Source organism: Nomia melanderi, chromosome 8, assembly GCF_051020985.1.
Source record: "Nomia melanderi isolate GNS246 chromosome 8, iyNomMela1, whole genome shotgun sequence".
NCBI lineage: Eukaryota > Metazoa > Arthropoda > Insecta > Hymenoptera > Halictidae > Nomia > Nomia melanderi.
Window position 1 is genome coordinate 13,407,774 of NC_135006.1, and position 13,001 is coordinate 13,420,774.

General features: G+C 54.7%; 1 protein-coding gene across 5 annotated transcripts in view; it reads left to right on the forward strand.

Moving 5' to 3' along the window:
* Positions 1-13,001, forward strand: part of hth (Meis homeobox homothorax) — a 482,965-nt gene that overhangs the window by 52,566 nt on the left and 417,398 nt on the right. For all 5 annotated transcript variants that reach the window (XM_076370371.1, XM_076370372.1, XM_076370374.1 and 2 more), the window contains exon 5: positions 4,722-4,772. In XM_076370371.1, coding sequence (XP_076226486.1) covers positions 4,722-4,772 — 51 coding nt within the window. The remainder of the gene's footprint in view (positions 1-4,721; positions 4,773-13,001) is intronic.

Consider the following 13,001-nt stretch of genomic DNA (forward strand, 5'->3'; position numbering starts at 1 on the left):
TCGGGACGCCGCTAATTGAATCGCGTTCGCGCAGAAACGCGGCTCCGGGTGCCTCCCCGTTATCGTCCCCGTTCCGCGGGAAAATCGAAACCGTCGACGCACGGGGGGAACCGTGTATCGCCGGGGACAATCGGGACCCGGGACAGACACAACAACACAGAGTTTATTAACCTTGTATTATTGTTCAAGGATCTTTTTATCGTCGAGCGTGTTTCGTGCTCGAAGATTGATCGGTAGCGTGTCTTCTTACGAAACTACCGGCTGGGCGGAGGCCAAGTTTGTGTCTCGCGGGAACTTAGCGATAGTCATAAGCGATTCATCGCCTGATGCTGACGTTCCGCCGTTGAAATTTATGCGAGACAATGCTTTTCTTAAAGGGGACTATTATTCGTTGCTTTCCGCGTTTTCTTATACGTTCCGTATTTTACTATATCGTTTACCGAACAAGTTCCCTTCTCTCTCCTCCCAAAGAGTCTCACGTGCCCAGTCGCGACGATTACCCTGAAAATTCGATACAACCCTTTCGGATTCATCCTCCAAACCGCACGCTCCTTCGAAACAGTAGCGGTATCACTGTCAGAGGCTAGCGTAAACACAGAACACGCACCGCGTGCATGGTATCAAGATTTCCTACGGTGCATCTGCGAATATTCCCATACCGATCCCTACACCCTTGACAGACCATGCATAAAGTTGCACGAAACCGCATACACAAAGTGTTAAAGGGAATTCAATTACTCCAGTCGCCGATCCTAACGCGTACGATCTTGATCTCTCTAATTATCTCATCTCCCCCGATCAAAATTCAAAATTCCTTAAGGCGAACGCGCGAACGGCGATGCGAACGGTCGGTGGTGGACGGCGACGCGCGTGGAGGGGGCAGGGGTCGACGATGGCAGCGTCGGGAGACAGGGACGAGACAGGAAGGCGGGCAAAAACGCGAAATCAGTGCCCGTGAATCGCGGGGCCCCTCGACACGCCGCTCATTTACGCGCGTACGCGCGCATCCCCGTATCTAGAGCATGCATCGAATACGCGGGCGCAGCCGTGGATCGGGATCACGGCGCGATGGCGGTCGCGGGTCGGCGGGGCGAAGGAGCAGCGCGCTGCTGGATGGTTTCGCGGCCGGTGGGATGGCCGCGCGTCGCCGGGCGTCGCTTCCGAGCGCGTCGTCCCTGCCGCGCGTCGGCTTATAAATAACACCATCTCCCCGTTTCTTCGCGCGTTTCGCAGTTTTTCTCTCCGTCCGGCCGGCCGGCCGGCCGGCGAGGGTGAACCCGGCTGCCTCGCAAGCCTAATTAATATCACGTGATGAGCGATCGCGGCAAAACCTCCGAGCGCGAGCGCGAACGCGGCCGGCCGATAGAGAGGGCCGAGTGTGTGTTTTGCGCGCGCGGGAGATGCGTTCCGCGAGCAGCCTCGAGAGTTTCGTGAGAGCATAGAGGAGATATTGTTCCGTTCTCTTCGGCCGGGGAATGTTCACCAGGAGACTGCCGTCTACCGCTGTCCCTTGGTGGTCGTTGACGGGCCACCGAGGATCTTTGTTGTCCGTGGAACGACCTCCGTTCGGGGGTTGACGAAAAAATTGGATTCCCTAAACGTTCCCCGCCGGGGAACGGGATGGAGGATTTCGCAGGATATTACAGTGATAGTAATTTAATGTTGATGATTGATGGAGGTTTCTTTAGTTGATTTTACTTTAATGGTTGTCAGCTGCTCTCTTCTTCGCAGTCAATTAATATTCATTTCCGAGCGCCATTCGCCGGAATGATTTTATCGTCGGCAATTTATTAAAAGAGAAAGGAATTTTAATAGAATACCCGCCGAAATATTCATGGTTGTTAAATCGAGCTTGGAATCAGCGTTACGAGGGGTTAATTATGCGATCGTCTCGGTGCCGTCGGGAGTTTCGAGTCCATAGAGATAGAAACTGTAGAATTAATTTCACCGGGCCCCTAATTAACAAACGTTCAATTGAGAGAAAGGATCCGGGAATTTCGTCTTATAAAGTGTTAATGCCGAAGGCGGCGTCGAGGGGGCGGAAAGCGTCCGGGCGCAGGAGATTGCGAGCGTGTCGCGGCCGCATCCGCGATTGCATTCGATTAGCGATCCGCGGCAATAAAACTGAGAGGGAAATGCGGGAATCGAGTAGGCCGTAGTAGATAACGGAACGGGTCGGGGCAGAAGGGGCGAGAGAGGGGAACGGAGCAGCAGGCTGTGTGGAGCAACAAAACCGGCGGGATATAGAGGACACATTGTACGCGGAGGCCGGCGAACGAGAGCAGAGAAACACGTCGTGGCGAATCGACTCTCGCACCATCTCGTCAACGAGCACTCGGGGGCTGCGTGTTGTGTGTTCGTTACTGGCCCGATAGCATCTCCTCTTTTTCTCTTTCTTCTCGCTTCGCAGCGGCGTGCCTGTCTCCTTTTTTTCCCCTTGTTGCATCGGCATCGCCGGCCTTCTTTCGCCCGTCGACGACGTCGTCGGGCCCGTGAAGTGTCGAAAACTCGATACCAACGCATAGCTCGCTCCAATGATACTCGCAGAAACGACGAACTTGCCCCTATAATCGCTGGAAGAAAAATATCGCGTAAAGTACACATCGAAACGAACCGATGGAACGGTTATAATTGTCGATGAAAGGGAACCAAGCGGGTAGAATCATTGGGGCGGACGATCCCTGGGAAAATTAGCGTTACCAGTCATCGGAGACTATTCGTGGAAACGACCGAATCGAAGATTAATCGAGCAACGCCGACTGCTTGGCAGCCGAACCATAGATCGCGAGTTTAATTCCATCGATCTCGTTCGCAGATCACCGGGCGACAAACAGTTTAACCGGGCAGTTCAGCCGGGGCCAAATTGGCTCCCGATTTTATAACCCCATCGCGGCAGTTGAACCCGATATTTACGGGACGCGTAGCCGGGTAGCGCGAGCCGGGCACTTTTCACTTCGTTATCCGGCCCCTCCCCAGCCGGCGGCCCTCACCACACCCCCGCGACGGCCGGCCGCCGCGATCTCTTTATTGTCCAGTGGATCGCTTTTATCTCGCGCCTCGGACGATACACACGTCGAGCTTCCAGCCGCTTCTAATTATACCGTTCTCCTTTGTTTGCCTCGAAAAGCGTGCTGAAACCGTTTGATGTCGACCAACGTTGACATCCTCTTTGTAGCCGTCCGGTTATTCCGATAATAGGATCTTATAGCCTCCGCGTAGCCGGTTCTTCGCGGCGGCGACCAGAAATCCTTGCTTCGCGCGACGTAAATCTATTCTGAACACCGAAGCCGACTTTACAGAGAAACCAATGGTATTTCGCAAACCGTAGGGATGACCGTTCGCGCACCAACCGCGCCCCTAAAAATAAAGCGAACCGCAAGGATGATGGAACACGCCCTCGCGAGACGAGAACGCGCGTATCGAGAACGCACAACAGTCTGAGACGAACCGAAGATCCGTTCGCACGATCTCAAACGCGTCTCGGGTAGAATCGGCGTCGCCCGACGGTGCCAAGATGGCGCCGCCGCGGCCGTCCCATTAGACGCTGATTGCGAATTGTCCGTATCGCTGCGCGTCGTATCGAAAACGCGTTCGATTCCGTTGTCAGTCGTCCGCCGGCGACCTCCACAGTCCAGGCCCATGCGTGTTCACCTGGCCGTTGAAGGCAGCGGAAGGGGGAGGCAGGAGTGAAGACGGGAGGAGGCGGCGGCAGCGGCGGCAGAGAGAGGCGGGCTTTCGGGTTAGTCGCTATCTGAGGGAGCACTCATCGCGGTCGCTTCGTTATCGGCCGCGCGGAATCATAATGGACCATAATTGCATAAATATAATGTTAATTAACAATTAAGATTGCCGCTTTGCCTAATTGAATCGCCGCTTCTGCTACCATCGGGGGCCGGGCTGGGGGGCAGGTTTCCTCCGACTCGATCGCGGAGGGTTGGCCGAAGAACGAAAGGCGGGGGAAAGGGAAGGCGAGAGATTGCGGGGGCTTCCGAGGTGGGTTTAAGCGTTACGGCGTATCGGAAAATTATGCCGATGGCCCTGGCTCGAGTATGCACGTCCGATACCTGGCCTCGTCGAGAGCGAACGTGACTCTCGTTTAGAAAAACGCCGTATAATATAGCATTCGGAGAAATGAAGGGGGGTGGCGGCGGGTCCCGACCGCGTGGTCCCGAGACTCTTTCCATTTCGGATGCCGGGCCGAGATAGCGAGAAGGGGGGTCCGCGAAAAATACGTCCCGAGAAAATTACGAAGAGGTCGGCTCTCCGATCGACGCGACAGTTTTCTGGGATTCCTCGCCGGCTCCCGGTTGTAGATCCCGCGACCGACGACAGGGGAACGCCTTCGAGTCGTTGATCGGCGCGGTCATTGAACCGGTTCATCGATGCCGCGCGTCGATCGCGTTCCAGCCAGACCGCGGAAACCGTGGACGCAATTAGCGGCATGCAGATGCAATTACAATTAATTCCCGTTAATCCGCGCGGAGCGAATCGAGCCGCGCGGCGCGCGATGCCGGGCGAACGGGAAGAGAAGCGATGCACGGCGAGCGGTCGTGCTCCTTCGCCGAATCCTCGTCGTCCTTCGACGAGACGGCGCGACGCGCTCGCCCCAGACCAAATCCGCCTCGCGTTCCCTCCGCCGGTTCCCTCGCCCCCCTTTTGTATCCGTGTCCCCCCTGTCCCATGGCGAACGAATTTCATTCGATTTCTTTTTCTCGTTTCAGATGGTCCAGGCGATCCAGGTCCTCCGGTTTCACCTCCTCGAGCTCGAAAAGGTGAGTACGTTTCACGATTTCGAGGCTGCGGATACTCTGCGAGCGCGACGCCGCGAACGCCCGTGTCGGCCGACTCGCGCGTTCGCGGCGTCCGGCCGTGAATGTTTCGTTTATTGTCGAGTGACCGTTTTATTTCGGGATGCCCGGCAACGGTCGCGTCACTTACGAATTATGCAACGACGGAATTTATGCGCGAACGGAGGAAGGTTTGGACGCAACCTTTGATCGATGCGCGATCCATCGGCTCGTTTCAATTCCAGCAACGATGGACGGATAAGTGCCGTGGAAATCTTACGCGATCGAAGAGTTCGTTCGATGAATGGGAACACTTGAAGTTGGGATTCGTTGCGGTGATTATCTTTTCATCGCGAAAACTTTCAAATGTGTATTACTCACGGCTTAACAGAACGGCTGGAGTTCTTATCGTTGATGGCTCGTTCAGGCTTCCCAGTTATCGTCGGTATGTTTAAATTGAATGGCTGTTTCTGTGCCCCATTATCACGAACAAATTGGAGCAATTATCAGCGCGCAATTAAGAAGAGTAACGTCGAGCTTTTGAAATTCTTGGAAGTTCGCCGCGGCGGGGGGAAATTGATGAGGCCGATGAGCCGCGAACGTCGACTTCCGGCGTTCCGTCGTCGAGGCACCGAACGTCAACGGCTGGCATATTCCCGCGTCCGCTCCAATTGTTCGGGATTACCGGGCGTCGCGGTAGATAAGCCGTCCGTAACGCTTGAAAAACAAGTGTTACGAGCGGGGCCGCAATTTTCCGTAATTGTAGTGAAAGCTCGGCACCACCCGTCGCCGTTGTCGTCTACGGTTATACCTTGCCGGCCGACTCGAGTCGCGTTCTAGCGTAAGTGGCGTCATTTGGCTGTCCAATGGCCGGCCCCGGACAGACGCGTTGCCTCGCAGTTGTTTGCATCGGGTCGGCCATCTTTCTCGCCCGGTGTACTACACGGTTTTCTGCGTTGTTCCGCGCCGTCCGTGAGAAATTGATTCACCCACTTGTATCCTTTGGTTTTTATCGGTCACGGATGAATCTCTTAAACTCTGTGAACACTTAAGCTAGCTTAAACCCTTCTCGAATGCGATAATAACGGTTGTTTCCTTCAACGCGCACCGGATATCAACGACCATCCCTCCCTTCGAAGGAATTATCGAAACTGTGAAACTCGAATGCATCGGACACCATGACATTTGGTAAAAGCGGAGCGCACGAATTGGCACAGAAGAGAATTCACTCGAAGTTCGCCGGAGATAATGATCATTGAAGGATCGCCAGGTGGAAAGCACGTCGAGACGAACGCGTACCATAAGGCTTCGTCGGTTCGGGGTGCGGCAGCCAAGCTTTAATCGGCGACACGGCGAACAGTAGTCGCGATTAATTGAAGCCGGCGGCCGGTTAATATTCCGCACGCGTTCTCGCGGGTATTTCAGGAGCACGGGCGGATTAATATTGCATTAGAAGCCGGCCCGCTTCGGCTCGTTTTTCTCTCGGAGCTAACGATTGATAACCGTTCGACGAGTAAAGTGGAGGCATCGGAAGTTTTCGAGCGGGAGGCTCTTCTCTCTTTGCGCGGCCGCTGAATACCGGGGCGGGCCCGGCCGGCCAGGCAGTTTTTGCGGCGATATTTTATCATACAAAATAGCGGACATCCATCGCATTTCCATCGAAATGGCAGCTGACGTGGCGGCAGCCATTGGCTCCGACCGTGGAAGAGGCCGCTCTCACCCCCTCGCTCTGCTCCCTCTCCGACAGGCCCGCCTGGATCGCATCCTCGATCCTGCAATTTTATAGCAATTTTCCTCATTTGCCCCCCGATTACATTATTATAAAGGCCTACCGGCGAATTCGGGGGACCGGCCGCATGCGCGCCTTCCCTCCGAGGCTATCCGTCCACGTATCGGTCCTCTTCTTCGTCGATCCTCGAACGCGCCTCTGCGCACGGCTTCAAGGATCAGGACACGAGTTTAAATTAATTTTTAAACTCGGTGGAACTTGATTGTTGGGTTATATTCACATTTATTTGATATCCTGTTTGATGTCCCGTTTGTTTGGGAGATGGAATGCAGTCTGGTTAGAGAGAAATTGATTTTAATTCATTTACGGGGTAAGAAATATTCGGTTACTCGTTTTCGTGTATTGTAAATATAGCGAATTTTTGTTGTGTTCTCTTTAAGAAGTTTCCATAGGATAGTAGTGTGAAAAGGTTTTGGATAGTGACGCTTTGCGTGGAGAGAATATTTTTATTTCTTGCACAGGGGTGGAATAATTACGAACGAGAAGCGTGATTTTGTATCGATTAGAAATTACGCGCAGTAGGATTTAATTAGGTAATTATTAATTGGTTTCAATTAAAATGCACGTCTCTTTTACTGGCCATACGAGAGGATAATTTCGTCCGGCGTTAAATTCACCGGCGTCGTTGATGCGTTCAGTTTCTTGATTCAAACGGACTTGAAGTGTCTATACCAATTTACAATAAAAATCACGTCCAACCCTCGGCCTCGCGTTCGATCGACGTGTGATTTTATGGTAACATAAATTTCCGTTATAAAATAAACGATCTCGGAGATATTTACCTCCTCGAGTTAATCTCATTAGAATCAGTCCGGCCGTATGACAGGCCGAGTAATCTAAAATATTCATACTAATTGCACCTGTCACTGAATATAACGATCAACCCATAATAAGTGGTCCCGCAACAGAAATATGATAACCTGAATTGCTTGCCCGTATCCCGCAATAAGAAACGGAGCAAGCGGCCGATCGGCGAACGGGAACGTAGCCTCGAATAGCGACGTTCCGCCGACGAGGAATATTCAAAAAACAGTTACCAAACTGAACGTCGACGGCAAAAAAATGGCCTCGGTGCGCCGGCGAGCCTCCGTTCGCTAATTAACAAATACTTCTCCGCCGAATCGGAGCGGATATCGAACAGCCCCGGATTTCTTCTACCATCTTCCAGGGGCTCTCGCCTCCCGGGGGAGTCGGGTCAGCTCCGAATCGGAGCTCGCGCGTCCGCGTCGCCGTACAGCGTCGGGACGAAGATATTCCAGGCCGGCCGTGGGATTTCCAATTCGAGCGTGGATTTATTCCGGCGGGATCGCCGCGGCGATACGATCGGTGGGGCCGGCCCGAGCGAAAAGCCGCGACAAAACCTGGCCGCAATTTGGCACGGTGCGAGTCGCACTGGCATCGACGGTAATGAAGATTGAAACGTTCCCGGTCCCCGGGGCCCCCGGAGACGAGCCGTGCCGCGCCGTGCCGAGCCGGGACGGGATGGGACGAAACGAGACGAAACGAGACGAAACGAGACGAAACGCGTCGGGCACGGGACGAGACGGGAACGGGAACGGGACAAGACGCGAAGCGAGCAAAGCGGAATGCAGCGAACGCGCGATGAAGAAGATTCCATAAATATCTGCGCTCCGAGCGGGGCGAGACCGGCTGCGGGAAAGAGAGGGTTGCCGTCGAACGGCAAGGGCAGGAGGGGGATGGCGACGAGCAAAAGCAGCGAGAAACGACGGAAGAGAAGGAGGGACTGCTCGCGATGAACAGAGAGGGATGACCAATGGAGGGAGAGGCATGGTAGCCCGCGGTGCTGCGCTTCGTGCATTTAACATTTTCGAGCCAATCGCGTATTAGCATAATTACGTTTTGCCGGGGCCCGGTGCGCGGAAGGAAGGGCCACTTCTCTCTTTCCCTCTCTCGCTCTTTTCCTCTCTACCTCTTTACCACTACCTCTCACTTTCGCGAAGCCTCTTCTTCTCTCTTCTCTCTCTCTCTCTCTCTCGCGCTTGCTCCCTCTCTTTCTCCGTCTTTCTCCCTTTTTCGTTTACCTTCTGCCAACCTCTGCCTCACCCCGCCCCGTTCCCCTGTCCGTTTCTCTTTCCACGTCGGTCTTTTCTGAGTTGCAGCGCGCCTCCCGGCATCCTTGTCCCTCGCCGCGGCCCTTCCTCTCTCTCTCCCTGTCGCTCCTTCTCCCTTCGACCTGCGCTCTCGTGGCAGTATGTACACGCCATCACCGGTTAGAGAGCGGTAAATTTCTTATGGGGTATTATGGCGCACAGTGCATACCAACGGGATTCATACTGGCGCAACGCGCGGACAACCCTGCCTCCCCTCTCTACGCCGTTCACCGCTGTGCCTCCCTCCCCTGCCTCTTGCCCGCCCGACGTCCTACCCTCGCCGAGGAACTGGTTCTAACTTATATACCTAGGCATCCTTCTCAGCTAGGGACATCCGCGTGCTTCATCCTCGCCCTGTCGTGCCCGACGTTTGCGCGACGTTTTTGCGCGTGTCCCGAGGGACATCCGGGTTGCGACCGTTTCGAGCGCCGGGAGGAAGATCCGAGATCGACGAAAACGACGGTGATCGGTCGCGTTCTTGTCGCGGTCGAAAACAGTTCATTCTAGTTGCGGTTTTAGAGCTCGCGATCGCGACTCGATCTTACCTAGACTCGCGCGCCAGCTTTTGGTGTCGATCGTTCAGTTCTGGTACCCGTGGAAGCCATAAATAGAGCTTTCTTTGTTAAGAAGGAAGCGACAGCTTCAGTTTAATAATAAGGCTGTCGTGCTAGATTCTCTCTAGTACGAATAGATACGGTACAAACGCTTAGCGGAACTTCCACCCTTGACCTAACGGTCGTCCATCCGAAGTCAAAGCAACGAGACGAAGAGGGGATGGAAGCGTTTGGTCACACCCGGTATATTGGTATCCTGTCCGTGCGGTAAGGGATGGTCAGGTTGTGAATCGGGAGCACGTTAGAGGGACCGAGACGGACACCCCGAAACCTTCATTACCTTCGGCTTCAAAGGAGCCCATTGTGCCGTAAATGGGGTTCGCTCCGCGCTCCTTTTTTTCGTCGCTCGGCTCGTACGTACCCTGGATCCGTTCCATTCTTCGCCGTTTGCCTTTCCGAGAGCCCGTCAACAGAGGGAGGATGTCGGAAGGAGCGATTTAGTACGGGCGAGTGGCGGCAACGCGGTACGCCGAGGGGGCGGCCGACCAGCAGAGGAGGGAAGACACTTGTTCGCTGGTTCCTTCGTTTACGTAAATTCTCGAGTAATTTCGCGGCCGGGAGAATGAAAGGGAACCACGCGGCGGTATAATGTCGCCTCGTGCGGAACCTCCCTTGGCCCGATCGACGGGGAGGAGAGAAGAATAAAGAAGACGGGGGATGGAGCGGCGGGCGCGGTAGGGGAGGAAACAAGAGAGGAGCGAACCTTGGGCCGTTTAAGAAGTCTTTGAATCGAGAACTCGTTTCGAGGCCTTCGCTCCTCGGCGACAAGTTTCTTCGTCACCGTTTAATCGCGTCAACTCGAGATTTTGTTCCCTTCCTTTTGCTTCTTTCTTTCGGTTTTTTTCTCTCCCCGCCGCAACCCCCCCTCGTCTTTTCTTCTCTTACCACCGACGGCACGAAACACGAGGAATTTATCTTCGCACACGTGGGACGACGACCGGGCGCGGTACCCGGAGCTCGCGGGAGAGGAGCAGAAACGCGAAAGGAGGAGCGAGAAAGAGGGACTCAGAAACGAAGACAGAGGGAGAGAGAGAGAGAAAGAGATAACCGGAGAACGCGTATTCGAGGAAGAAACAAGTCCGCGGGCACCGGGTGAAATCCGGCCGACAATTTCTCTTCTGGCGCGCGTACAAACCGACACCCCTTGTCCGCGGAGCTTGTTAAATCGGCCATAAAATTGGAATAATCTCGAGTTACAGCGTCGCCGGTATCGCCCGGCCATTGAGTTTCTTCTGGCGCTTGTACACACATCGGGCGAGGCTACCTTCCGGTAATGGCGTTGCCTCTGGTGTCGCATGTACCCGCGGAGAACACGAGAAGCGTTCGCGGGGACGTAATGAAAGCGATACCCACCGTCGTGCACCGTCCCCTCGCCAGCTCGCACTTTTATTTCGGCTGTACGCTCGAGGAAATTTACGCCCGCCTCGCTCTTTCCACCCCGTGGAAATTAAATACCCGCCTCTCGGGATAATTCCGCCGATAGCCGCCGCGCGCCCAGAGGGGCTTTCACCGGGGCACCGGAGAAAGACCGATCGGAGAGGCTGGAAACGGCGATCCTTTGAGACACTCGATATTTTCCGTGGCAATCCTTCCCTCCTTCCACCTTGCCGTTCTATATCTCTTGTTCTTTCTACCGGCCGCGCGCTCGTATCAGAAAATCCGAGAAGCGCACCGGCCCCCGCTCCTCGGATGAATTAGATACCAAAGAAGTGCACCGCTTCGCTGCTCCGCCTAGCGTATCCTTGACTCTAGGACCCGGGGTATACAGTGTCAACCGTGCGGCCGTGCGAACGGTGAATGGATATGATATATCTGAAACACAGCGGTGCGCCGCGGGCCCTCGCCGCCGTTCGAATTCGTGCACGGGTCTACGCGCTTATTCTTCCTTCGCCCACCGCCTCTGGCTCCTTTTGGAGAACAGTTTCGCGCGGTGTCCGATTACCCGCCGATCGTAATCCCCCGGTCCTCTTCGTTTTCCTTTCTTTTGCATACTCTCGCGGGCCTGCGTATCGCGTGTCCTAGACCCAGGAAGGACTCGACGGTGCCGGATGATCGCGTGGGTCCTTTGCACCTCGCGGGAACGTCTCTGGCATCATTGAACCTCTCGATATAGCTGTACCTGTCATTCGTTCTATTCGGTTTAAACGTAACTTAGTATCGTTTTCGATTCATTGAGAACCTCTGACTTTCGCTTACTTAACAGGGAAATAAGAGAGCACTGTTAGAAGTTCTCAAGAATTATCGATAACCACCGGTGAACTTGCTCGCCAGCGCAGGGGACAGTTCGGTAAATAATGTTCTTTGACGTAGACTTTCTTTTTTCTCGGGCAAGGAAGGGTGTACAAGGTAGAAATGTATTCGCGCGCTAAAAAATGGCTCGATATCCGTGTTCCCGCGCGCAAGGGGTACACGGTGGTCCCGCGTCGGTGTAGGTGAACATTCTGCTAGCGGGTTCCTTTCGGCTCGAACGGGGGAGATAGAGAAGGAGAAAGAGAGAGAAAGAGGGAGCGAGACGGAGGAAGAGGGAGAGACAGAGAGGGCAACGATGGGCCCCGTTTCTTTTCTTCGGTGAGCATTGTCGGCCGGTTCGACTCGACTCCCGGCGGATCAAATTCTAACCAGTCCGGCATTATAGCCGCTGTCCTTCGGGGTCCTCCGCCTCCTCTCCCTGCGCCGTTTCGTCCCCGCGTTAAAGAGAGTCTAGTCATCTCGTGGCGGGCATTGTGTTACCTGGTGGCACGGAGAAAATTCTGGTGGAGTTTCGCATAGGCATGAGAACCTGCCCGACCGTCGATCGTCCGCGCCGCGTCGCCTCCGTTCCCGATTATCGGCTGTTCCCGGCGATTTTCCCATGGAACCAGCCGAGGGTGGAGAAAGGCACGCGAGATGGACTATGGGGTGGGGGGGGGGGGGCAGGCAGGTTCAGGTGGGAGTCGGATAACGTGAAATATCGTATGCGCCGGTCGAACGTCGCGCGCGGCGGCGATCTCTCGAAAGAGGATCGGGGTCCGTGCATCGGTTACCTCGCGCTCGATCAACGAGGAGCCTTCCTCCTCGCATACGCTTAACGCATGATAAACGCGTGCATTGTCTACAACGCGGTGTTAGCCGCGGCCTTCCACCATTGGACGGTGCCGCCTACGGCAAAGATGGCCGTCTTCTCTATTACATATAAATGCCTAATAAGAAGAACGCCGTAAGTATCTGGCTAGGTGGATAGGTTGCCAAGAGGCAGAGAAGAAGCCCCGGTAACAGGGATAGACGGAGAGAAAGCCGGAGAAAAAGAGACGCGGGGAGAGAGAGAGAGAGAGAGAGAGAGAGAGAGAAAGAAGCACGCTAGGAAGACAGCGCGTACGCGCTTGCAACGAGAGAAGACACGCCGCTTCGTAATGCGCCGGCCATCCCCGTCCCACCCTCTTTCCCTTCCTTCTCCACTGTCCGTCGATTTACATATAACAAGATAACCGTTTTTATTTGCTTTTGCTTATATAATACATTTTTTCTAAACCGAATCAAGCGGTAGACTCGGTCCGAGACTCTGTCGTGGGATGGAGTCGGAAAGAGGGAGAGAGAAAGAGAGAGAGAGAGTGGGAGAGGCCCTGCAAGCGGGGGGAGAAGGATGAACCGTGAGGAGGACGCTGGAGGACCGGGTATCCTATAGGCCTGTCAGACCTCATTTGCATACATAACATTCTGGTCG